Genomic DNA, 26,999 nt, shown 5'->3' with positions numbered 1-26,999 from the left:
TGGGACTCAGGTTACAGGCCCACTGCCTGGGGCTGAAGCACTTGGGCTTCAGCTTTCCCCCACCTACTCCCCTGCCTGGGTCAGTGGGGCTCGGGTGGGCTCAGGCTTCAGTCTCCCCTCCTGGGGTTGTGTAGTAATTTTCATTATAAGAAGGGGGTCGCAGTACAATGAAGTTTGAGAACTCCTGATCTAATGTAAGCTTAAACTGAAGTTGACAGAGGAGAATAGGAATGAACTCTTATGGTTTCAACTACCAGATGATAAATGATAGCCTCCTACAAGTTTCAAAGAAATTTTTACAAGCAAAAAGGAAGATTTAAAATGTCCTTTTGCAGAAGGCAGGAATTCTTCCTTCCCCAGAGGGCATCCAGGTTTCAGTGAGTGCTGCAGCATGCTGCAAATTCCTATAACGGGCATAGTGGGTCTGCACCAATACTGATGGTGCTGTAGTAGCAAGGGTTTGGCTGGACCAACAAAAGCAAGCTGATTCAGAGGTAGATGGGCAGTTTATAGGGAAATTGCAGCATTCTAGGAAGCCCTTTTCTATTTAATATCTACAATGGCTAGAGATGGGTGACCATGGTTGGATGAAATAAGAACTAACTAGAACCTTCACCGAAAATTGAAACCATACCTGAACCACTTTGGAGGTCTGAACATGTATGGCTGCTATTTCTCCCCCGTCTCTCCCACAGTTTATATTACACTTCTGTGTACATGTCTTGGTTTAAGCTGGGGCTTCATGCAGAAATATCACAAAAGAGCTAATGCTCTCTGTTTAATCTGACCTAAACTTGGAAGTATAATTTCCAGAACAATTTGTTTTTTTCAGTTCAACTACTACAGTATGGAAAAGCATCAGATAACTATCAAAATTTTTGGCTGTTTATCTGAACCAAACCAATTCTCTAAACCTCCTAACATTGGTTGTCTGCTAATAATAACCCCTTAGAAAGCTGAAACTAAAATCTGTTTCCCTGTAAAGATACTTTTTTGTTCTTTGCACACACAAAATATTACTGTAAATTTGCTCATGAATGCTGATCTGCTGACGTTCATTTTTAATCTTAGAACAAAGAGCTCTGAAGCTGCCTTGGTGTAAAAGAAATACACACACACACTGAATTAGGGGGACTTAGCTAACTGATGCAATTGCCCACTCCTATCAAATTATATCAAATGTTAAGTCTTCTGTCTTTAAGATTTATATTCATTTCATACCTATCCAATTATGTGTGGGCAGTATGTACTTATATTTGAGAAAAGAAGAGGATATATACCAGTGCTGTGGATTTTTTGAAGTCTAACACACTTTTTTTCCTGCTAAGAAAATATGGTTCTAATCATGTTTCTTGTGCAACAAGTATCTTCCATATATTTTCAGCTACAGTTTGTGAGCCAACTGCATTGTAACCAATATCAGAACAGGTCAAAGTAGTTCTGGTTTATATTAGATGTTCCAATGGGAAGAATAGAAAAGTAGTGGCCTTAAATTGTTCTACAGAGACTGAGCTATTGAAAAGATGAACAATGTTATCGTATAAAAGGGAACAAATATGAGTGAAAGGGCATTTTCATGTAAAATAAAACTTCCTTTTTGCATCTTTATAGTGTAGGAAAGAGTGTTTTTGTTGGCATGTATTATTTGTAATATATTTATTATTAGTTCTGATAACACAGCCCAAGAATAACAGCAGACAGAACCTTGATACCATCAGTATAGTTCTTGTCAAAAAAGCAAACAGAACACTGGAATATGTAGCCTGGGGCATGGAACACTATCTGGAAAGTTCCTGAAATCTCTGAGCTAGTGGGGATAAGCATACCAAATAGTAGAAACATGAGTGCTATTTGGCCAGTCAAATACCACCTGAGTAATAGTCAGCTGTTTAACATGGTAAATAGGTCCAATGGCCTGTGATGGGGTGTTGGATGGGGTGGAATCTGAGTTACTACAGAAAATTCTTTCCTGGGTATCTGGCTGGTGAATCTTGCCCATATGCTCAGGGTTTAGCTGATCGCCATATTTGAGGCTGGGAAAGAATTTTCCTCCAGGACAGATTGGAAGAGGCCCTGGAGGTTTTTCACCTTCCTCTGTAGCATGGGGCACGGGTCACTTGCTGGAGGATTCTCTGCTCCTTGAAATCTTTAAACCACGATTTGAGGACTTCAGTAGCTCAGACATAGGTGAGAGGTTTTTCGCAGGAGTGGGTGGGTAAGATTCTGTGGCCTGCGTTGTGCAGGAGGTCAGACTAGATGATCATAATGGTCCCTTCTGACCTTAATATCTATGAATCTATGTACCTTATTCAGTGGAACTGTCCTGCCCTAGCAACGGAAGCTGGGCTTTCCCTCTATCATATTACATGAGTCATCTATTTGACTTTCAGGGACATGGTCTCATAGGAAACAAGCTGATATTGGATAGAAGTTTAGAGACCAGGGCCCAAATGAAAAGGACTTCTGAATGTGGTGAAGGCTATATAAATATCAGCATAGTTAGACCGACAGATAGACCTGAATATTCAACTCTTTTTCCATCTCTGCTGGCTAAACCACATTTAGACAACATGCAGTGAGCCTGGTCTTGCTCTCGAATGAAATCAATGGCCAAACTCTCAAAGGGTTCAATCCTGAATGGGGACAGGGGGCTTGGCACCTTGCAGGATCCAGCCGTAGTCTTCAGTGGGAGCACGATTGCGTTCCATATATGTATTTAATTATCCTTTGTTTATTCACAAATACCTGTTCTGTTTTTAGTCAAAGAAGGTTACATTTTATTCTTTCCTTTGTGGAGCTTTAGCTAGTCATTCTTAGCAAGAGCTTTTATCATGTTTTTGTGCCATTTGCTTTTTGGATGGAAATTTTGTTCACAAATTCCATATTTGACATACATATTCCACATCCCTCCCATCTGGGGTATGATGGGAGTGACTATGACTATGGTTTGAGATTTCTCAGCTTCTGTAGGACTAAGAGAAGACAGCACTGACTGATCAGAGAGGCCAGAGTTAAAGGAGGAGGTAGCTGGACATTATAACTTTGGTAGCTGGACAGTCTAACTTTGGTTTAACTGCGGTGCTGGTAAACATTTTTATGAAAATCATCCGCTTATTGACAACCCGGCCTGATGCGGGGCATCACTTTCTGTCAGATTAATTTGTATCTGCCAGCCTTATTATCTGCCATCAAATGTGGGCTATTCAAACTGAAATGAATCTGTATCAAAAGCAAATATGGCTTCAGACTCCTATCAGCTCCCTCATCTCTAGCATTAACATTTCCTTTCTTAGTTTCATTTTATTGCTTCCTTTCCTACTATTATCTGAGATTGGGAATAATTCCTTTCCTTAAATTTTCCCTGTTACCTGGAAGGTATTTATAGAGTATGATCATGAACAATCCCAGCACCAATTCTTTTCTTTTCTGTACTTTCTGGGCCAAATATTGCTTTCAGCTAGACTTCTGAAACCCCACGGGCTTCAGAAAGGCTGCACAAGTATAACCAAAGAGAAAATGTAGACTTGTAGGTCTAACTTTCTTGTTGATAGAATAGTGTAAATTCAACTCTAAGATGACACTTCAATGGACATTATCAGTAATTCCCATCGGGGGATGAGAGGGATGGACCTTCTCCCCTGCTGAGTGGGAAAAGATGGGAATTGAAAGTTGTATTTGGCAGATATACACAGAGAAGTCAAGGAGGGATGGCGATTCAGTTCAAATTGCTGTGACTAGTGTTTCTGAATAATGGGGTTGAAACACTTTACAAAGGACCTTTGTTCTCCTTCTCATCCCTCAGCTGTGGTTGGTAAAAATTTAAGTCAGTTAATGCCTGCCAGCAGAAGGCTCTCGAGCGTAGATGTGCTTTATCTACTGCCTGTGGAGAGGAATACACTTCATGTGGCGAGGTGGCTTCTTTTTCTTTTTTGTAAATATGCCGAACGTGATATAAAGAGCTAAGTGTTCGAGAATCTGTGTTCTTTTTTGGCAGTGTAAGATCAAACTAAAAGAAAAATCACCATTTTACCGATGATTTAATACTCTGAATTTTGCTTTGGATTAATAGGCATCATGGCAACCAATGAATATCCCTTTATTGGAACAGATGCTAACATCATTTTCTGTGCTGTGCATGGCTGCATGAGAAAGAAACATGAAACCTGACTTTTTTATTAATATTAGTATTGGCAATGTTATGCCAGGTTGCAGTAGTTTACAGCCTTTTCTAGGGGAGCAAACGTTAATGTTGTACTGAAATCAGAACCCGATTCAGTGGGTTTTGAAAACCTCACACACTGGCAAAGAAAGATGTGTGATCATTCTGGACAAGTACCCTTTTCTTCTTTCTTTAGTGAACTTGAGTAGTATATTTAAAATGAATTGGGAATACATATTTTTCCAGTCTTTTATTAATCTCATCATGGCATCAGGCATTCTGAAACTTGGCAAAGGGTCCAGAGTTCCTCTTTCTGGCTGCTTACCTAATAATTTGCATTAGTATTTGCAAACCGAAGCTAGCACATTTCAAAGAAAATTGACTTTTTGATGCTGTGTTAGTGAGGGAAACGCAAAAGATGAGTACCCGTTCGTCAGCTGAAACCAGAGTAAGGGGAGCAATAGTAGTTGGGCTGGATGATGCATATGTAAGTAAGTGAGGCCATTTGGCACATTTACTCTTCTTATAATCTTTACAGCACTGTATCCGAAATGTGTTCTTGGCTCTGTGTAGTTGTAGCTGGAGGACTGACATGGGAGAGTCAGTTACTATAAGACCTGTCACGTTTCTCTTTCGATCTTTGAGTTCTGGTGCAAAATGTGGAACAAAATATAACTTGCGGTTTGGATCGCCACCCAGGTTTGAAAATAGATTCCTTTCAGGGAAGCAAACATTAGTGATGCAGGGAAACTGGAACATCATTTCTCTTGAGGGACTGCAGTGGTTGCTCTTAAAAGTGGTGGTTAATGTTCACACTGAAATTACATCATAACATAACCATTTTAATACTCTCTATATTAGAACCTGGCATTCATTGTCTCAGCCCTTGAATGAAGGCACAACCGTAATACTGCCAGTCCCAAGCATTCAGAAATCATGAGCCAGGCCCCCAAATAATCATGACATTGACCTAAACATTTTGAGGGCTTGGGGTTTTTTTCCCTTTTAGGTCTTGAGCCTTTAGGGTGCACTTGATACACATTTTTGCGCTTCTATCTACAACCATGAGGGCTAGAAACGTACTTTATAAAATCACAAAATCATCTGACTTTAAGATTGGAGGCTTGAAGAAAAATGCCAAATATCATGAGATTCATGATACAATAATGAAAGTTGGCAACACTTGTGAAGGTATTGCACATTGGACTGATGAAGTACCAGAGATTTCATTGAAGGTGACCAAACTTGACCTTAAAATTACATGCATGCATTTGAGCATGTTTATGGATATGGCAGCTTTTCTAAATTACACATAAGTGAAATGAAAGAAATGACGTGTACGGTAATGCCATCAAGGCAGCATTGTCTGTCTCACCTACTGAGTAGAACAAAGTGTTCATAGTACTTCTCTTCACGTAGTCATTTGTACTGAGTGTGAGCCATGTAAAAAGATGTGCATGTCATATTTCTGATCACATATCTTAGCTTTTCATTTGATGAGAGGTTGGCGGAGTAAATCATAGCAAAAGGAAGAGTAAAGAGGGCTCACACAGTATTGGATTGAAGCAAGAGTTCAGTATTGTACTGTCAGTTTAGAAAGCATATTAGTTAGATCACATTTGTCATATTTAATCTTTCTAGATAATTAAAACACAGAGGGAATTTTTCACTTTTTATCCCTCAGATTGGTCATAGAATCATAGAATATCAGGGTTGAAAGGGACCTCAGGAGGTCATCTAGTCCAACCCCCTGCTCAAAGCAGGACCAATCCCCAATTAAATCATCCCAGCCAGGGCTTTGTCAAGCCTGACCTTAAAAACTTCTAAGGAAGGAGATTCTACCACCTCCCTAGGTAATGCATTCCAGTGTTTCACCACCCTCCTAGTGAAGAAGTTTTTCCTAATATCCAACCTAAACCTCCCCCACTGTAACTTGAGACCATTACTCCTTGTCCTGTCCTCTTCTACCACTGAGAATAGTCTAGAACCATCCTCTCTGGAACCACCTCTCAGGTAGTTGAAAGCAGCTATCAAATCCCCTCTCATTCTTCTCTTCTGCAGACTAAACAATCCCAGTTCCCTCAGCCTCTCCTCATAAGTCATGTGTTCCAGACCCCTAATCATTTTTGTTGCCCTTCGCTGGACTCTCTCCAATTTATCCACATCCTTCTTGTAGTGCGGGGCCCAAAACTGGACACAGTACTCCAGATGAGGCCTCACCAATGTCGAATAGAGGGGAATGATCACATCCCTCGATCTGCTCGCTATGCTCCTAGGTCATATGATTTGTGCTCTCTTATGACATAAGTAATATTTCAGTAATATTCAGTAATAAGTAATATTTCAGAAAATTAAATAGGCAAATTTCAAAAGGTTTTATGAAATTAAATGTTATAATTATTAAATTCATCAGAGCAGAATGGTGATCCTGCTATTCGAGATATGAAGGGCCTGTGGCTTGCATCAGTTCTTATACTACTATGTAAAGTATTGGGCATTAAACTGTAGCAGTAGTTTGTTACAAACTTAGGTTCCAGAGATCTGTTAAGGCCTGGTGAAACGGTTAAAGTTAGTCATTGCATTCTACTATCTGCTTCAACTGTACGTTGTAATTAGTGTAACTATGATCACTACATATGAAACATTCCATGAATTCTATCATGCATGCCATTATTCTTATATTCTGTCCTACAGCAAGAGTTTGAACTTTTGTGGAGCCTTTGCTCTCTCTTTTTGCAGAGGTTCTCTCAAATCCCCTCATTTCTCCATTCCATTTTCCACCTCACACCAAGGCTCAGTGTCATGGTTGCCCTCTTGTTGGTCCAGGAGGGATGGATGCAACTCATTCTAGAACTGTACCTTGGAGAGAACTGCTGGGTCCTGGCAATCAGGGATTTTATGCTTTCCTGCAGGTAGAATGTGACCAGTCAGGTGCCCCTTCATGACTTAGGTAAACAGAAAAAGGACATTAGAAAGGAAAATCAACATTGCTCCTAGTTTAGTCCAAAGGAGGCTGCCTGAGAGCAATGGGAGATGTTCTCTTCACACAGGGAGTGAATGCACGGAAGGTTTCTAAGCCTCTGTTGCTCAGACGTTCAGGGCTCAATGGCAACACATTGTGCTGACTGCAGATCATCAAGCTAGCCATTACAGTGTCCTTTTTTCCTGTCTACCAGTGTAAGATTAAAGCCTGTTTAGCAACTATAAATACTTAACCCTCCACCACACCACACATACCACCACCACCTCTGCCTTTTGTATGCACAGTGATTAAAGAAAGTTTTACTTAAACAATCAACGTGTCAAATCAAGTACAATAAATCCCTTACACATCCTGGATTCTGTTTTTGGTTTGATGGATTACTGAAAATTGGGAGCTCCATCAATAAGATTTTTCCAAGATAAGTTACAATACAGAGTAGATCAGGATGTTTGGTCTCCTGTCTGTCAGAAATAGATATTTATTTTTAATTAAATATGTGCTTTAAACTGTTTCATAACCAACAGACATCTTTGGAATGGGACGTTGTGGTTGATGTATCTTCAAGTCACTGTGTGTTCTGTTTCTTTCTTTTAAAAGTATGTTCCCATCAATACACTGATGCCACTGGTGTGCTGACATCTCCAAACTACCCCAGAAACTACCCTGTCAAGACAGAATGCATATACAGGATCCGAGTGGAAACCAACAAACAGATTGTGCTGCATTTCACCAACTTCACCTTGGAAGGGAATAAGCTTTGTTCAATGGATTATGTGGAAATCAGGCAAGCCCATTGAGTTCTATTATCCTCATTACTGATTGTAACCAAGGGTAGGAAGTAGAATCCGTTTAGGCTGAACAAGAAACTGTAGCCTGAAATGTACCTGGGGCTGGCACGCTGGGAAAGGGTTTGTTAGTGAACTAGAAATAAAACCTTGTTGCTCCCTCCTTCCTGTTCCATTCTTATATTTCCCACCTCTGATGGTCCTGGAGAAATTCCAGCTCCATCAGGGTAAGTGAATGGATTCTTGTGGGGCTTATAAATTCCTCAGCAGAAGGACCATCTCTTCTTGTACTGGTTGGGGAGAGGCACTATAAGTGAAAGAAAGCATAGAGTCAGATAAAGTAAAAAATCTTAAATGAATCAGACTGAATCATAGAATCTCTATGGATAGAAATTCCATGCTTGAACAATAAGATACAGCAGTAAGAATCTACTGCTGACCACCTGACCAGGACGGTGACAGCGACTGTGAAATGCTCAGGGAGGTTAGAGTGGCTTCATAGGCAGAACATGCAATAATAATGGAGGGATTTCAACTATCCTCATATTGTGTATATGTCACCTCAGGATAGGATGCAGAGATAAAATTTCTTCACACCACAAATGACTGCTTCATGGAGCAGCTAGTCCTGGAACGCACAAGGGAAGAGGCAATTCTTGATTTTGTCCTAAGTGGAGCATAGGATCTGGTCCAGGAGCTGGATATAGCTGAACTGCTTGGTAATAGCGACCATGCTGTAATTAAATTTAACATCTGTGTGGGGGGGAAAATGCTAAACAAACCCACCACAGTAGCATTTAACTTCAAAAAGAGGGACTACACAAAAATGAGGAAGCTAGTTAAACAGAAATCAAAAGGGACAATCACAAAGGTTAAATACCTGCAGACTGCACGGAGACTATTTTTAAAACGCTGTAATAGAGTCACAAATAAAATATATATACCGCCAAATAAAAAAAACAGTCAGAGGACCAAAAAAATGCCAGCAATGCTAAACAGCAGAATAAAAGAGGTGGCGAGAGGCAAAAAGGCATCTTTTAAACATTGGAAGTCAAATCCTAATGAGGAAAATAGAAAGGAGTGTAAAATTATAATAAGGCAGTCCAAGAAAAAATTAGAAGCACAACAAGTGAAGGACACAAAAACTAACAGCAATTTTGTAAGTAGATCAGAAGCAGCAAGCCTGCCAAACAATGTGTGGGGCAACTGGATGACTGAGGTGCTAAAGGGGCACACAAGGAAAACGAGGCTATTGCAGAGAAGCTAAATGATGTCTTTGCATCAGTCTTCACTACAGAGGATGTGGGGGAGATCCCTATACCCAAGCCATTCCTTTTAGGTGACAAACTGTCCCAGACTGAGGTGTTGATAGAGGATGTTTTGGAACAAATTGATCAATTAAAGAGTAATAAATCACCAGGAACTCAGATAGGAAATTGCAGAACTATTAACTGTGGTATGTAACCTACATTTGAATCAGACTCTGTAGCAGGTGACTGGAAAGTAGCTAATGTAACACCTACACCTGAAACCCTGATATAACGCAGTCCTCGGGAGCCAAAAAATCTTACCACGTTATCGGTGAAACCTATAGGTGCATTATATCGGGGTAGAGCGATTAGAGTCTACAAAGAAATAATGTGCTTTGAAATTTTACTAGGAAAGATATTTTTATTCCTTTAAGATAAAAATGTTTGTAAACTTGCGAACTAAATCATTTTTGTTAGTAGGGACAGAGGGTCTCGGGCGGGAGGGAGGCAGGAGCCGTGTGAAGTGGTGGTGGCAGCGGCGGCAAAACCGCCCAGCCCGGCGGAGAGCGCAGCACCCCCTGGCCGGGGCGCGGGAGGCATGGAGCCGGGGCCAGGGCTGCAGCACGGATCCGCTTCCTCCGGCTGCAGGCACCCGGGCTGGAGCATGAACTTCCGCCCCTCGGGTCACCGCAGCCTGGCTGAGCCCCGCTACATCCCCACCGCGCTACCCCTGCACGTCTGAATCGACCCCTGTTCCCCTTCCCCCCATTGGCCCCATTATCCAACCCCTCGGCCCTGGCCCGGCACCCGTGTGGGAGCCAGACAAGCTGATGCGCGGATCCGCCGGAGCGCGCAGCCCCGCCCCCCAGAGCGCTGCTTTACCGCCCAGCCCGGTAAAGAGGAGAGAACAGACCTTCTAACATAACAAGACTAAACCAAATGGTTTAATAAAAACAACTAGAAACAGGATTTCTCTCTTTAAAATATGGCTCTACTTTGGTGGCAGCATATTAAAATGGCACCTTGGATTGTTTTTTAAATCCTACTGTAGGACCTGCATTTTTTTGTGTGTGAAATTGCATGATACTAACATTACAGAAAAGTCAATGACAGTATCATCACTATAATACTTTCAGTGAGGGGTGTGCATGTGTGCAGAAATATGACTACCCTCAAAACCAACATGTTCAGGAAGCATAACAAAGCTTTGCTTGTGCACCCTGATTGCAACACCAGCTAAGGGCAGGATCAGAAGTGTCAGCTGTGGAATCATCTGTGGAGGCCAGAGAAAATCATCTAAAACTGAGATTCAACCCATCTGTTCTGAAATATAGGTAGGCTAATATAGGCCTACCTATATTTGTCTGTTGCTTTATAGAGGACAGACATGATGACACTGATGCTCTGCCCTCATTGCTCCCCCATGCAGCTTCAAAGATCCCAGAGATGCTTCTTTGGCTCTGTCAGGATGTTGTGATGTTTTGAACCTGTACTGGAATGAAATTGTTGAGATTTATGCTCAGCTTTTGAAGGTATTTAGGCATTGCTGCTCTCAGTGTTGCACCGCTTAATTTAACTTAAGATTTTGGGCCCTAATCTCATTTCCAATAGGGATTTAGGAACCTAAATCTCATCAGCTGTCAGTGGAATTTTGGCTTTTGAAATGAGAGAGAGGTTACTAAATCATTTGGGCCTTGCAATGCTGAGTGCAGCAATGCCTAAATACCTTCAAAAGCTGGGCCAAAATGCTTGCAAGTGGTTTGTGAGTAGTTGATTAAAACGTCTTGCACATAGCAGAACCCCTTCAATAGTTAATAATATATTCCTGCTAACGACAAAGCTGAAGGAATCCCAGGAGACATTTCATTTACTTTTCTCACTCTTACCTGTTTGGCCCAAGATTTTTCTTCTGTTTCATTCTAGAGATGGAGGCTATGAAACTTCACCAGTGCTTGGAAAGTACTGTGGTTCGGCTCTGCCTCCTGTAATCATCTCCCATAGTAACAGGCTGTGGATAAAATTTGTAAGTGATGTATATGGCACAAGAACTGGATTTTCAGCTTACTGGGATGGTACCACAACAGGTAAAAAGACAGGTTTCAGAGTAGCAGCCGTGTTAGTCTGTATCCATAAAAAGAAAAGGAGTACTTGTGGCAGCTTAGCGATTAACACATTTATTAGAGCATAAGCTTTCGTGCGCTACAGCTCACTTCATCAGATGCATGAAAATGAGAATGAGAATGCCAAGGGTGGAACTATTTGACCAATCTCCTTGTTAGATCTTTTATTTTTTATTCTGTGCTGTTTTCTATCTCCCCTGCACCTAACTGCATCCTGAATCCCCTTTAAACACTTTCCCCCAAACTTAACTGATTGGTGGCAACACAAGTTCAAGCAGTTTAGAAAAGGGATCTACATTTCCTGTTCTTGGGTAAATAAGGGTTTCTCTCCAAGTGATTTACGATAGCACCATAGTCTAGTTTATATTTTAACTTCCACTCTATCCTTTGTTTCTGTGCTTGTTAAGAAATGAATGGTGCTAACAGAAGTGGGGCTGAGAGATACAGCGTGGGAGGGCAGTGGAGCAGGATTTAGTATTAGAACAGCAGAGTATGAGATAGGACTTCTGGGTTCTGTTGCTGTCTCTGTCCCTGACTTCCTATGAGACATTTGGTGAATCATTTATCCTTTCATTTCTTCAGGTTACTATTTGTATAGTAATAGCTATCTCAAAGGAATGCTGTTAGGATTAATTAGCTAATATGCATAAAATGCTTTAAGATCCCCAGGGGAAAGGTGCTATCAAAGTGCAGTTATTATTGTATATTTGCTATCTTCTGTTACATAATTGTGGCAAGAAAGAAAGGAAAGTATGAGGATAAACCTAAAGTCCCTTAAAAAGAGCTATAAACTCATTGCCATGGCATCAGTAACCATGGAAAGACTCATGCTAATGGATGTAATACATTCATTAGCAGATGATTTGTACTTTTCCTGAAGTGTAATTCCAGCAGGACACGTCTCTTGCCTGAGGTTAGAATTTTCCCAAGGGGCTCTACAGTGTGTATAATCCTGTGAGGTAGCTCCCTGCTGTGAAGCATTTCATTGGATAAAGGAGAGTTACAGTAGAAGAGTAGTTTTCAGAGTAGCAGCCGTGTTAGTCTGTATTCACAAAAAGAAAAGGAGGACTTGTGGCACCTTAGAGACTGACCAATTTATTTGAGCATAAGCTTTCGTGAGCTACAGCTCACTACATCGGATGAGTAGAAAACTAAGCATAAAATCTCTTTATGAGAGAGAGACTGGGGAGGTTTAATGCAGTTAATTATGGTTCTCTTTGTTCTTTTCAGGCTGTGGTGGGACCCTCACAACTTCATCTGGCATGTTCATGTCTCCCAACTATCCCATGCCTTATTACCACAATTCAGAATGCTATTGGTTGTTGAAGTCAAGCCGAGGCAGTCTTTTTGAAATCCAGTTTCAACAGTTCCACTTGGAGTTTCATCCAAAATGCAGCTCTGATTACCTTGCTGTATGTACAGTCTCTCTCTCTTCCTCAGATTAGGGTGATCAGAAAGCAAGTGTGAAAAATCGGGATGGGGTGGGGGGTAATAGGAGCCTATATAAGAAGAAGACCCAAAAATAGGGACTGTCCCCATAAAATTGGGACATCTGGTCACCCTACCTCAGATACTAGGGGTATAAGTGCTAGAACTAGGGGTGTGGGGCATGCTGCAGCATCCCCTGACTTGAAGTGGTTTCCATTATATATAAAGTTTACAGTTGGTTCAGTGACTCTCAGCACCCCCACTAGGGGAGGGAGCACAGTGTGAGTGCCCATGTACAGAGAGAGAGAGAGAGAGAGAGAGAGAGATTCACACCAAGTGAACAGTTCTAAAGTAGGAAAATTCCATCCTGAATGCCACCTTTAAAGTTATGGAGAGGATTATTTTAGGACAGAGGAGGGTACAAGATGTGTGTGTGAGAGAGAGAGAGATTTAAGAGCAAATTGAAGGTCACTTCAAAAAGTTTGTCCCTTTATACTGTTTTTCCATATATGGCTTTCCCCATAACATGTGATAGCTTTGTTCTCCTTTACTTTACAATGAGAGATCAGTTAAATGTGTTAACAGTTTAATAGTTTTCACTACTATCATCATCCCTCAAGATTTTTATGTCTCTCTTTATTCAAAGGTATATGATGGCAACAGTAGCAGTGCTAAGATGCTGGGTAAATTTTGTGGGAATCAGATACCAGAGTCAATCCGTTCCACCAGGGATGCTTTATATGTGAAACTAAAGACAGATGGTCATTTTGAAGGTAGAGGTTTCCTTGCTGAGTACAAGCAGAGTAAGTATGAACAAGAAGAGTGAGAGTGGCAAGTTGCTAGAATGCCAGCATTGGTTCTACAAACTTCTTATTGTATCCTCTGGTTTCATCTGTGAGCAGAATTCTCTTCCAGGAAGAATTGTGCATGTATTATATTATTTGGCTAGATTCTCTAGTCTGCTAAGGCCACAGCACATAGTGCACTTAAAATGGACAGAGAGAGCTAGCTGCAAATCCCAACGTAAGAGAAATGTCTCCTGATGGAAAGCAGGTGGAGTTGGCTCTGCTGCCACCTATGTCTGCTGCCCCTTCTACTCTTTCATTAAGGACCGAATGTGTGTGAGGGTGTGTGTCAGGGCCATTCCAGGGTTGGTGCATGGATTGGAGGAGCACAGTGGAACAGTACGCAGCTGCTCCTGATCTTCCGTTGGTGTAAGTTCAGACATTTTGCCAATGGTGGAAGATAAAGTAGCCCCTTCGCTGCTGTAATTTCTGCTGGGGCTAGGTGGATGAAGATCAAGGAGCCACAACCAGATCCTTTTGGCCCCCTTCAAATGTAATGGAGAATCTGGCCCATAGATTCTAGTAAAGCCAATCTGGAACATTTCTGAGAGCTTAATTTTTCAAAGCATTTGTTGCAAAAGACACATTTTTGAATTTCTTTGCAAAACAATTCTTCTCCTGGAAATCCCTGAAAGTGTTGAAGTTCTACAGAGAGCAGAATACGAACATTTGGAGGTGTCATGTCCATGAATCAGTGTGCTCAGCTTGTTACAATATATGCACAACAGAAACAAATCAGTACTTTTTATACTTATTTTTACTGGTATTAAAAAATGAACTGATGTATTTTTAAACAAAGCTGTCACTAAATCTAGGGGGTTTTTTTAGGAGTCTGAAAGAGAATATGAAAGGTATGTAGGTTTTTGGATTTGAAATATTTATCTTTTTGTGTCATACTCTATATAACACTTTCATGGCTGGTACTTATCTTTTAAATTGTAAGTCATGCAGAATTCTGGCTTTTCTCCATAATCTTGAATATTGTCCCAATATTTAATTTTCTTCTTGCACAATATGTTTTGTGCCATATGGACTAGGTAAACCTTTGATACGTCACTAAGTATAAACTGCATTACAGTTAATCTCTGAATATCCTGAAGATGACATGTCATCTTGAGAAGACTTGTAGGTTTATAGAGAGGGTTGTAGCTGGGCATTCCTCTGGGTTTGAATTACAGTAAATGATTATTCCCCACTGTTTCTAATCAGAACGTTTGAAAAGCCAAGAAAAGGAGTACTTGTGGCACCTTAGAGACTAACCAATTTATTAGAGCATAAGCTTTCGTGAGCTACAGCTCACTTCCTCAGATGTAAGCCAAGGGTATTCAAGTTCGGTTTATACTCGTGTGGTGCTTTTTTTTTTTTTTTTTTTACCTTTGACTGGCTCACTCATCCCTTAAAGGAATCCCACAGTCCCCATATTCTTTACATGCCACAAAGTAAGACTCTTGATTAGAAAAAGCCTTGTAGCTATGTCCTTTTAAAGAGGACGGTCACGGGATTCTCTAGTCACTGCTGGGGAGTCTGCTTGTGACTGCATCTGTGGGAAAATGCTGCCTGGTCTGATGCCCCCTTCAGTCTCTCATTTGCTCTGTTGTTGTACCAATAAAATAAAAACCAGGAGGATCTTATTAAAGGGAAAAAGGCAAAATACCACATTTATTGTGAATACAGAAAGAATCATAGTAAGCAGTTAGTTATAGCTATAACATTCCATTCAATCTCATATTTATTCACACATTCATTCATACAAACACACACACACATACACACCCACACACACAGGTTCTGCAAGGTTGTTATCATAGTTACCAGCCTTAGAGTTGCTCATGCCAAGCCACTGGCCAGGTGGCCTGGACATGAGGAGGGAGCAGGGCCTTGTCAGATGCTCATCTGATGCTCCTGGAAGTTGGTTTGCAGAATCAGACCCCAAAGTTCTCACTTTTTAGAGTCTATTTTTATAGGAATTTCTTCCTATGCCAGTCTATGGGAATTGCTTCATCATGCTGTTGCTGAATCAATCAGCAGATAGCACATTCCTGACGGCTCCAAGATGTTATCTTGTTCTTTGGTTCTCCCATCCTTGAGGCTGTTGGGTGGATTCCAGTCTGCCCTCCAGGGGGGTCGTCTGGTTATTTCCACTTGACGCCTTCTTCAGCCGATGGACACTGGATTCTTAGGCTGGCACCTCCCTGATCATTCAGTTATTATCCACACCAAGCATCCATCCACATCCATCCTCTATCTCTATTTTAATCACAATTGTTAATACAACAAAAGGGTGGGGAGTCTCTGGGTGCTGTTTCTGTTGTTAGAGTATTGCTTTGAGTCTCTCTCTTGTGAATTGCTTTGAGAACAGACTCTGTCTTAGAATGTACTAACACAATTAGCAGCTTGCAAGTTTCACACAGAGAGGGAGAGAAACAGTACCAAAAACCAAGAGACCTCTTAATTAGTAATACCCTGGAATTGAAACTCTGGGGAATCAAACTCATTTGTGATTTTAATACAGAACTTCTTTAATATGATCCAACATAATCCCCCTTTTGACACTAAGATTTATAATCGTCAGTGTCACTTTCTATGTAGCCTATTCAAGAGAAGGTACTGTGAGGCAATTTGAGTTTGTGATTCCAATTCATGCCACATACATGATCCTAGTGATGTATCTTTACTACAAGGTTCTGGGGCAACAGGCAAGGTGAGGCACACCCACTTTTGAGGAGTCCATTCAGTACAACCTCTAGTGTCCAATAGCATCCCTCCCTCCCCAGCCCACTGGCTCGAGGTGCAGGGTAGCCAGAAGGATCCCATGTGTAATATGGGGAGTGGGTTAACCTTCAATACCTTTGCCTCCAGGGACTGTTGGTGTGCAATTTTGACAACAATTTCTCCCATTAACAAGTCTGGTTTACAATACTGGAAACATATTGCATCCATTCATATTGATAAGTGTCAAACAATGATCTCTTTCTTTTTTAACGAATGCATCAAACCCTTAATATTTCCCAATATGACCCAGAACATTTTGTGTTCCAAAGTAGCTAGTGCAAGTATCTGCATTTCAGTGCATCCCATAGCTATGGCTGTGTAGTTTCCTATTTCTAATATATTTTTTTTCTTATGGATAAGCCATGTGGTAGTATTAAGCCATTACTAAAGATTCCATTGGCCTTTTAGGTTACCCAGACCAATTTGGACCAAGTCTACATTGGCATGTACTTGTTTTTGTATCAGGCTGTCCTGTAGCTGGGACAGAAAGCTTAATTTATTTTTAAGTTCCTGCAGGTCTTCAGTATTTTTTTTTAAACACACAACAGTGCTAGCAACAACACAAAACACAAGACAAAACATAGAACACAGAACACAATTTCTATTGTGACAGTAGATTCATGGTATTGGGTTGCTTTTCAGCTGGCAGCTTTTCCTGATTTTCTGAAAGACAAAAAGAACATGTTTCTACCCCTTTTGGGGTGGCAGATTATTGCTTAAAATATTTCTTTTACAAATACCCTTGTTGATTGCAGGCAAAACAGAGAAATTGCCCCCATATTTTCCTGTTTTTGTTCTATAGGCAGGCCAGGTTTCAAAGGCTTTTATCTTTTAAGGGTTATGGGGAAATTATCCCACTGTTTAGTCATTAAATCCCTGAGTTTTCCTTCTTATACAGCAGACCAAGTTTATAATGTTTTTCCTGCTGTGTTAAGCTTTAAGTTTTATTTACAGGTAATAACTGAGAAGCATCATTACCATACGACCTTAAAGGATTTTTCCAAAAATCATACACACTATACGTTGTTACAGGGATACTTATTATCATTAAATTTATTAAAATTATCTTGTTATCCCATGCCTTTTATTTAGACAATTTGTTTGCTGACCAGGTATGTCCTTTATCTGCAGCTCCTTTGTGCTGCTAGTTCTTTCCTTCCTTTATCATTTAGGTAATTTGCATTTTCACAGAAACTTCCTGCTTTTGGATTTAAAGCCATCAGCAGCTCAGAGACTCTATCTTAAAAGGGACACAATCAACTTTCACCAGAGTTTTGATTACTTTTAACTTCTGCTTCCAAAACACACAGCAATCTGAAAAAGAAAACCCAACCTATTGTGGCTCCCTTTGGAGCCCTAATAGCATTTTAATTAAGTAGCATGGTATGTTTGCATTTCTTTTGCCCCTTCTACAATATACCCTGCACATGTTCTGGGGCAAATGCACATTCCTTCCATAGTTTAACTTCTATAACATTATCCAGATCCATTTTTACATAAGGTGTCACTATTTCTTTTTTTGCTTACAGAGTTTTCATGTACCTTTATCAAAGTGACAGTCTGATTACTCAGAGCCATTTTAAGACTCAGTGTTTCTAACATTGCTCCTTTTTGTTTTGTGCACCTCACCCCTGCTGTTGCTTCAGAGAGGCACTGTCTTTTTTAATTTTTTTTTTACTACAACTCTCATCTGCTATTTTGTTACAAAAACAAACAAACAAAAAACAAACAAAAGAATCCAAAAAAAATTTTTTTTTATATTCTCCTGATTTTGACTGCCCTGCTGCAGCCACAACTTAAAAACATTTTAAATTTTGTAAAGCATTGAGTTACCTTTTAAGGGTTAAATGCCAAATCCCAGAGCCAAACAACACTAATTACCTGTGTCTAGCAAAAAGGTCTGTCAGTTTTGCAACTTTGAATTAAAGAGTCAAATGGATTTTTAGTGGCATTATTTAAAACAAAAACAAAACAAACTGGTCCTTAGAACTTTACATATTTACACACACACAGATAGATACATACACATTTTCTTTTCCTTAACATCCCTTCCACACTGCTCTGTTTTTTACATCTTACATTCCCTTTATACATTTGAGGCAGTTAAGTTCCAATAGAACCCTCTTATGTTCTTTTAGCAAATTTGACTAAATTGTCCAGTCAAATGATTTTAATCAGATAGTTTATTTTTGCCTGGCTAATTTACAGACATTCCTTTGGAAAAGGGCCCATTTTTCTTTCAGAATGGCTGCAAAGAAACCAAGAATGCTCTAACACTTTTCCTTTTTAACATTTTCGGTTAAAAGTTGTTTGGGTGAAATACAAAGTTTAACTGCTTAATTCCCTCCAGCCTCTGCAGAGTTAACTTTTTTTTTTTTTTACTCTCTTTTCTCTTTGTAATTATGCCTGGGGGTGCCGTACATAGGACCTTCTCCCCCTTTACCTGCCTCCCTCCAGCCTCTGCAGAGTTAACTTTTTCACTCTTTTTGTATTCCTGGAGTGCCTCTTTCACTATTTTCAGCTGGCTTTGGATATTTGTAGCCAGCACCTTCCAATTGTCTGCTCCCTTTTCCATTTGTGCCTTTTCCTCTTTACATGAAGACAAGCGGAGGGAAGAATCCTTACATGCCTCCCACAACAACCAAATTGCTGCTGCATCTCTTTTGGCAGCACTAGAAGGTTTGTATATGAGGATATACTGAGCCAATCTATCCTCTAGGTCCGAAATAGTGCAGACATCAGCTAGGGCTTGTTTAGTCCAAAGACTGTGCTCAAATTTTTGAAGGATTTGTTTAAAAGGTGTAATTCTTTAACAAAAGGTGAGGTTGGAGTTCCTTCTGACTCCATTCCTCCCTCTAGTACTGGCTTACCCTGTTTTCTTTTAAACATCTTAACATGGATATTTCAATCTCTTTGTCACTGCTGGTATTACTTAGCAAGTGACACAGCCTAGATTCTGAAATCATAGCTTAATCTATGCGTTTTTCCCCTGCTACCTTCCCAGAGGCCAGCAGGTCCAGTTAACCTATTTCTCCCTGCTACCTTCTCGGAGGCCAGCAGGTCTGGTTAACCTGTTTCTCCCTGCTACCTTCTCGGAGGCCAGCAGGTCCAGTTAACCTGTTCTCCCCTGCTACCTTCCCGGAGGCCAGCAGGTCCCCTGCTACCTTCCCGGAGGTCAGCAGGTCTAGTTTAATCTGTTTTCCCTGCTACCTTCTCGGAGGCCAGCAGGTGCCCTGCTACCTTCTCGGAGGCCAGCAGGTGCCCTGCTACCTTCTCGGAGGCCAGCAGGTCTGGTTTAATCTGTTTTCCCTACTACCTTCTCGGAGGCCAGCAGGTCCCCTGCTACCTTCTCAGAGGCCAGCAGGTCTGGTTTAATCTGTTTTTCCCTACTACCTTCTCGGAGGCCAGCAGGTCCCCTGCTACCTTCTCAGAGGCCAGCAGGTCTGGTTTAACCTAATAGAAATGCCTAGCTCACTAGAGCTGGCGGTGTGCACACCAATATTTACAATAACTGAGGTTTTTTTACCAATATTCCCCCTTTCGCAATTCTCCACCAAAATGTTGTACCAATAAAATAAAAACCAGGAGGATCTTATTAAAGGGAAAAAGGCAAAATACCACATTTATTGTGAATACAGAAAGAATCATAGTAAGCAGTTAGTTATAGCTATAACATTCCATTCAATCTCATATTTATTCACACATTCATTCATACAAACACACACACACATACACACCCACACACACAGGTTCTGCAAGGTTGTTATCATAGTTACCAGCCTTAGAGTTGCTCATGCCAAGCCACTGGCCAGGTGGCCTGGACATGAGGAGGGAGCAGGGCCTTGTCAGATGCTCATCTGATGCTCCTGGAAGTTGGTTTGCAGAATCAGACCCCAAAGTTCTCACTTTTTAGAGTCTATTTTTATAGGAATTTCTTCCTATGCCAGTCTATGGGAATTGCTTCATCATGCTGTTGCTGAATCAATCAGCAGATAGCACATTCCTGACGGCTCCAAGATGTTATCTTGTTCTTTGGTTCTCCCATCCTTGAGGCTGTTGGGTGGATTCCAGTCTGCCCTCCGGGGGGGGGGGGGGTCGTCTGGTTATTTCCACTTGACGCCTTCTTCAGCCGATGGACACTGGATTCTTAGGCTGGCACCTCCCTGATCATTCAGTTATTATCCACACCAAGCATCCATCCACATACATCCTCTCTCTCTATTTTAATCACAATGGTTAATACAACAAAAGGGCGGGGAGTCTCTGGGTGCTGTTTCTGTTGTTAGAGTATTGCTTTGAGTCTCTCTCTCTGTGAATTGCTTTGAGAACAGACTCTGTCTTAGAATGTACCAACACAATTAGCAGCTTGCAAGTTTCACACATAGAGGGAGAGAAACAGTACCAAAAACCAAGAGACCTCTTCATTAGTAATACCCTGGAATTGAAACTCTGGGGAATCAAACTCATTTGTGATTTTAATACAGAACTTCTTTAATATGATCCAACACTGTGGCCCTTCTCATACTCAAGCAGTAACAGTGCTTCCTCTTCATGACTCAGTGTTCTCCCTCTTTGTGGCTTGGCCCTATAGCCAAGTGACTGTAATTTTCTCCTTCCAGGATATCAAAGCCTCACTGGACCGATTGACTGGGTATTGTCCCTGGCAATCTTCCAATTCAAGGCTATGCCACTTTCCCAGGGACTAGAAGGGGAATCTGGGCCCACCCTCTACTCCGGGTTCCAACTCAGGGACCCTTGAATCAGTGGCCAAGGCCTGTACCATCTCAAATCTTGCTGCCATTTTCCTGAACCTTTTTCTACTCCACTTCTATCAGGCTTTTACTCCACCACCCTTCTGGGTAAACCCTTCCTTCAGAGCCTGGAGCCCAGGGCTTCTACTCTCTCCCTGGGTTTCCTTCTTTCCCTCTCTAACCCCAGAGAGTGACTACAGGCTTCCATACTGCAGCCTCCTTCTGCCCTCACTTCATGGCCTTATACCAGCCCTGCCTGCTCCTGTCCAGCTGGGCTCCACCCTCAATCAGTGCTTGCCTATCAAGCCAATTTTCTTTCAGGTGCACCCTACCAGATTACTTAACCCCTTCTGAGCCACATTAACCCTTTCTGTGGGGTGATCACAAGGACCAACAGCATGTTTACAAATGTAGAGTATCTGAGATATCAGCTAAAGGCATGTGTGTTTTGCCATTTACATTACTATTTCATTACTAACGATGCACAATAAATTCAATAAACAAAACTTTTGGTGGCTTGTTCAAACTCTGAAAATGTACAGCAGGTATCAGTTTGAAATAATGTAGTAAATTACCAAATACATTCATGTCTTCTAGTTTGAATGATAGTGTACAGTGAAACATGACACATTCTAAAGGAAAATGTGCTTATTGATGTAAGACAAACATGCAGAGGCACTTACGTGCCAGATGTATTTCTGATACAAAAATAGGACCAGAAGGCAGCTGCATAGTCTAACTCATATTCTTCTAAATCCATTTTGGAGTTTTCATGTAGTCTTTCCCAATGGTGCTTGAGTGTGAATCTGCAGACATGTCCCAATTCACCTGACCCTGAACCTCAGTTGCACTCTGGGTACTTTAGAATACGTAAGTACCTGCACTTACTGTTCTGTAAATCATTCTGAAAAAATTCCAAGACTTGGAAAGGAGGTATGTGCATTATTTCTGATGACGGATAATGGAAGAGTTCAAGTGACTTTCAGATACCCATAGTTGGTCAATTCAGTCATCAGTCCAGGTGTACCCTTGGATTCCTTGCTAATGCTGAGTTCTCACATAGCATCTGTTAGTAATGCTTTCTACCCTCTCTGCGTGGCTTGGAAACTCCATCCCATCCTGGAGGATGAAGACCTGGCCTTAGTTATTCATGCCTCTGTCAATTCTAAGCAAGAGTACAGCAGTGCAATATGTCTGAGCATGAAGCCTTCAGCACTTAAGAGACTTCAACTACTTAAGAATGCTGCAGCACACCTCCTGAGGAACAAAGGCTACTGCGAATCTATCAGACCTGTCCTCTGCTCTCTACACTGGCTTCCCATAGAATTTTAATCAAGTTCTAGGTCTCACTACTTATTTTCAAAGCACTCCATGGCCTGGGCCAAGGTATCTGAAAAATCATCTAAAGCTCCAGGACAAAGATGGTGGCTGACAGCTATGCTTCTCTGGCAAAATGGAACTCTCAACAATCCGAGTAAAAGCTTGGCTGTGCGGAAGACAGAACTTCCTCTGGGGGCAGTCTGAGACTGTGGACTGAACTTCCCCAGGAGCTGAGAACTGTCACAAATCTCACCACTTTTTGCTTTAAGGGCAAGATTCATTTCTTTGGCCTGGCCTTTTCTTCCATAAATGCATGGCAACAAGTATATTTGTATTAAAAAAACCCACACATCCCAACCAAACACAACGCCACACTGCGTGTGCATCTCCCTCTGGGGAGAGGATGAGAGAACAAACTACATGTGACAGATGAGTATCATGTTCTTAAAGCGCTACTGGAAGGCCCTCCGATACTACTGTGATGAACACAGTATAAAAACCTCTATGGAATAGAATTGCTTTGCTAACGTGTTCTTCAAACTCTCTGTATATTTCCTGTTCCAGAAAGAAGAACTTCCTACTTTTCTATTTCCCCCCTGTAGCAGGGCGTGATCCACCCCTGGCTTCTTGCATCACAGACACCTGCGCAGACTGCACTAGATAGATATCCACACCGTGCTGTTTATTTCAGATCTCTCCAATGCCTTTACAGTTTTAAACGGCAATACTATGTACAATGTCCCTTGTATCTTCAGCCCTTTTCCTAGGGCCCAAAAAGAGCGGATGTCTCCTTGAACTGAGAGCTCTGTGAGACTGGACTCAGCTAGCCCTGTTCCCCTTGCACATCCTTCCTGTGCCTTTTTATCAGTCTTCAGCTGATGGGTCAATTAATCCTTTAGCTCGCCCAGCCTGCTACCCTGAGTAGCTAATCACATTTCATTCCTTGGTCAGCCCTCTTGGGGAACTACTTAGTGTCAGAGTGATCAGACCAGAGACTCCCCTGTTAACTCCCTGCCCTCTGCCACCCCCCTCATCTTATTCTGCTCCCATGTACACATTTATATGGGGTAACCAAATACAATATGCTCTGCAGCACAGCATTTACTCATATTGATAGTCTTTGAGTCCAGTGGAATCCAGATTCAGGAAAATAAGAATCACTGATCCAACAGCATGGCTATTCTATACCCTTTCTCTACTTTCTTTTCTCTTTCAAACATTTTTCACCCCACCCTACCCCGGGGAGGGGAAAATTCTCTTTATCCCAGTCAAAATCCACAAATCCTCTACTAGATCTCGGCTTGATGACTAACCAGGGAAAGTATTATTAAGAACTTCATGCTGGCTTCCAGCATGTTAAACCAGTTAGGAAGTCCAACTCAAGCCAACTATGTTTCATTTGTCTTTCTAGCCATGTGGGATCTTTTTTTTTCCCCCCTAGTTCCCTGAAATGGTATGTGAGTTTGCAGTATTGTGTCTAAAAACATCCACAGCCACTGTAAATTGGTTCAAAGTGACTTATTTAGCTAAATGGTACATTGCATTTTTATTTTGAGTTTTTTAAAATAATATAAATAGATGTTTTAGAGAATAATTTTGCATTTGAAAAAAATAAAAATAGGCCAAAAGAGTATGTAGGATAATGGGGGAGATCAGCTCATGATTCTAGTCTTACTTGGGAGGAAGGATATGCTTGTAAAGAACGACTTGTAGTTGGGATATCTGGATTTTGTTCCTTGTGCCTGCGTTTCCTTGGGAAAATCACTTACCTCTCTCTCTCTCTCAATTTCCTTCTCTGTAAAACAGGAGTACTAATACCTACCTCGTGCCAGTATTATTAGGCTTTATTCAGTAGTATTTGTAGATAATTTGAGATCCTGGGATGGAAAGCAGCATACAAAGTGTAATTTATTACTGTATTTTTTTCCCCAGTTTGCCAAGGAATAGTGATTGCCAACCGTAGCCATGGCATCTTGGAAAGTTTAAATTATCCAGACAATTACCCTCTAAATGAATACTGCAGCTGGACCATCCAAACTACAACTGGCAATACACTTAACTACAGCTTTACATCCTTTGATGTAGAAGAAGGACCAAACTGTGATCTGGACTATTTGAAGGTATGAATCCAAATCCAGACCTCATGTAAAGCAGTTCCTTTCATGGAGAATAGTCACTGAAAATACAGTATGCCCTCATTTTTTTCAAATTAGAAATATTTTGTTAGAAGAATAAGTAAAGAAACTGCCATTGTTATTGGTTACATGGTATATCTTACCTGTATGTCTATCAGTTTTAGTCTTTTAGTACTTTGAACTCTAGTGAACAGCCAACATCAGAAGCTGGAATCTGAACCGGTAAGTGAACCTGGTGGTTCATCAGTTTCCAAAGGGAACATGTCCTTATGGATTTGAATGCTATTGGACTGACATGGCTTTTTTCTGCCTGGTCAAGATACTGTATGAGCTAGAGTTGTACTCACTGCAAAAAATAGTTGTACATCTTAACATTATTTTAACATGGGCAATATAACATATGGTACCAATTCAACAAAGCATTTATGCACATGTTTGTGTATCCCCTTTCAGCAAAGGCTGTAAGCACATGCTTAAGTATCGTTGACTTGACATTAAACACATGCTAAAGTGTTTTGCTGCGTAGGGGTTGTCTTAAACTCAAATTCAGCATGTGTTAAGGCTTTTTGCCTCTCTAAAAGTGCAATTCAGCCCTGTACAGGGGGCTAACACAAAGCACTTATTCACCACTTAAGCTTTGCATAGGGAAGAATTTCACCCTAAGGGACTATATCCCAAAGTTTTTAATAGTATTATAGCTATTTGGAGCCAGGAAGCTGACAATGGAGTGGTGGGTATCTAAAGGTTCATAGTATTCTTTTGGGCATAGCTAGTGATTTGGGGGCTGGTCTTCCTGAAAGTCAGGTGACAACTCTGCTAGGCATGTTCGTCCATTCCATCTTAATCTCCTACATCCTTATCCATTTGGTGTGCCAGTTTTCATAGTTGAAAAACTGGTAATAAACTGGTGAAAACAGTGATTCCAACATCTTCCTGCAGGAGACAGGAGTGGAAAGAAGGTAAGCAAGGAAGTGTTGCTGACCAGAAAAGATACTGAGAACTATCAGGAGTCAGTTAAGACCTGAAAAGTTTTGTGGCCAAGTCAAAGAGGAAACATGAGAGCCAAGCTGAGAAATCACACTGCCAAGTCCCAAGATGTCAAAGCCATTGATCAGTGAAGGGCAGGGGCCATGCTCACAGTAGAAAGCCCTCAAGGAGAAATGTGGCTGCTAGAAGACCGTATTCCAGGAGCCAGGGCTCGATAGTGTCAGACTTGAGAGGGCTTGATGGGCATTTTAAGAAATAGAAATAGAACACGTTGGTGGGAGGAAGAGGGGGTGGTGTGGAAGTGGGGAACTGTGTCCTTTGTTTTAATAATTTCTAGTTTGTTTCTGATGAAAGAAAAATGGAATGAATTTACTAAAAAGGGTAAAATACAGGAGAAAATAGTCATAGAACTGTGTTAAAGAGTCTTTAATTTTCAAAAGAGGTGGCCAAGTTGCCGAGGCAAAAACCAGAAACATAAAAATTCAAAGTTCAGTTAGACACGTTAGACGAAAGGATCATTCTGAGAGAAATCAAAAGAATTATTTTTTGTCATAATACAAATATGTCTGTCTTTAAATGTCATTTAAAATTACGATTCCTGGATACGGAAAAGATGTCTTCATTCTGCTGGCATACAAATATGTGCTAATATGTAAAATGAGAACAAGGATGAATGAGTTAGGAAATCAAGTAATGTTTGTGTCACCCTTTGAATTGTGAAAAGGGGAATATTTTGACATTATTACAGAGTCTATGAGATACAGAGGAAAGGGGAGAATGCTTTGGAATGTGCGTGTCACTGATTTTCTAAGCAGATTGTGTATATATGGTATTGCTGTGCTGAAATCCATGCTGAATCTGACTTCTGTTTGTCAGGGGAGAAAAAATTTAATCAGAATAAAGCCTCATAATTATTAGGGTGGAACAGATGTTGCAGTTTTGCAAAATGCTAACATTATTATTACATTTAAAAAGGAAAGCTCCAGAGGGACCAACCAGAAATAACACTGGTTAAAAAGCAGGTGTATATTCCAGATGATTGAAGAAGTAGAGATATTTCATTATTATTATTTATTATTTGAAATAGGCTTTGTGTTAACATATATAGGTGTACTCTGGCAGAAACCTTGCTCAGCTGTATAGAGGATGCACTCCAGAACCCATATAACTGCAGAAGGAAATAAAAGAATAGAGTCACTAAAGAGTCAGTGTAAGGAAAGAGTGACTTACAATATGTGTTTTAGATTAGGAATTTATTCATAATATGTATAAATGGGCCAAAACCAGACCTTTGAATTCTGGGGAGGAAGAGTATATGTGTGTGAGGGAGATATTGGGGAAGTGGGGGGGCGTGTATAGATACAGATCTCTGAATCCTACCACACCTTTGTACTTTTGGACCCAGGTCAGATCCCAAACTATAAAAGAGCCTGTTTTTCAATTCCACATTTGAATGTGGCTAAA

At 40.9% G+C, this 26,999-nt stretch overlaps 1 protein-coding gene across 2 annotated transcripts in view; it reads left to right on the top strand.

The window, feature by feature from the left end:
• CUBN (cubilin) overlaps positions 1 to 26,999 on the top strand; it is a 227,628-nt gene that overhangs the window by 47,849 nt on the left and 152,780 nt on the right. For both annotated transcript variants that reach the window (XM_084618746.1, XM_084618745.1), the window contains 5 exons: positions 7,740 to 7,926; positions 11,101 to 11,261; positions 12,528 to 12,709; positions 13,372 to 13,528; positions 24,346 to 24,533. In XM_084618746.1, the coding sequence (XP_084474872.1) occupies positions 7,740 to 7,926; positions 11,101 to 11,261; positions 12,528 to 12,709; positions 13,372 to 13,528; positions 24,346 to 24,533 (875 nt within the window). The remainder of the gene's footprint in view (positions 1 to 7,739; positions 7,927 to 11,100; positions 11,262 to 12,527; positions 12,710 to 13,371; positions 13,529 to 24,345; positions 24,534 to 26,999) is intronic.

The sequence above is a fragment of the Lepidochelys olivacea genome (genome assembly GCF_965140295.1).
Source record: "Lepidochelys olivacea isolate rLepOli2 genome assembly, chromosome: 2".
NCBI classification, from domain to species: Eukaryota; Metazoa; Chordata; order Testudines; family Cheloniidae; genus Lepidochelys; species Lepidochelys olivacea.
This window is presented reverse-complemented; position numbering and strand designations above follow the sequence as displayed.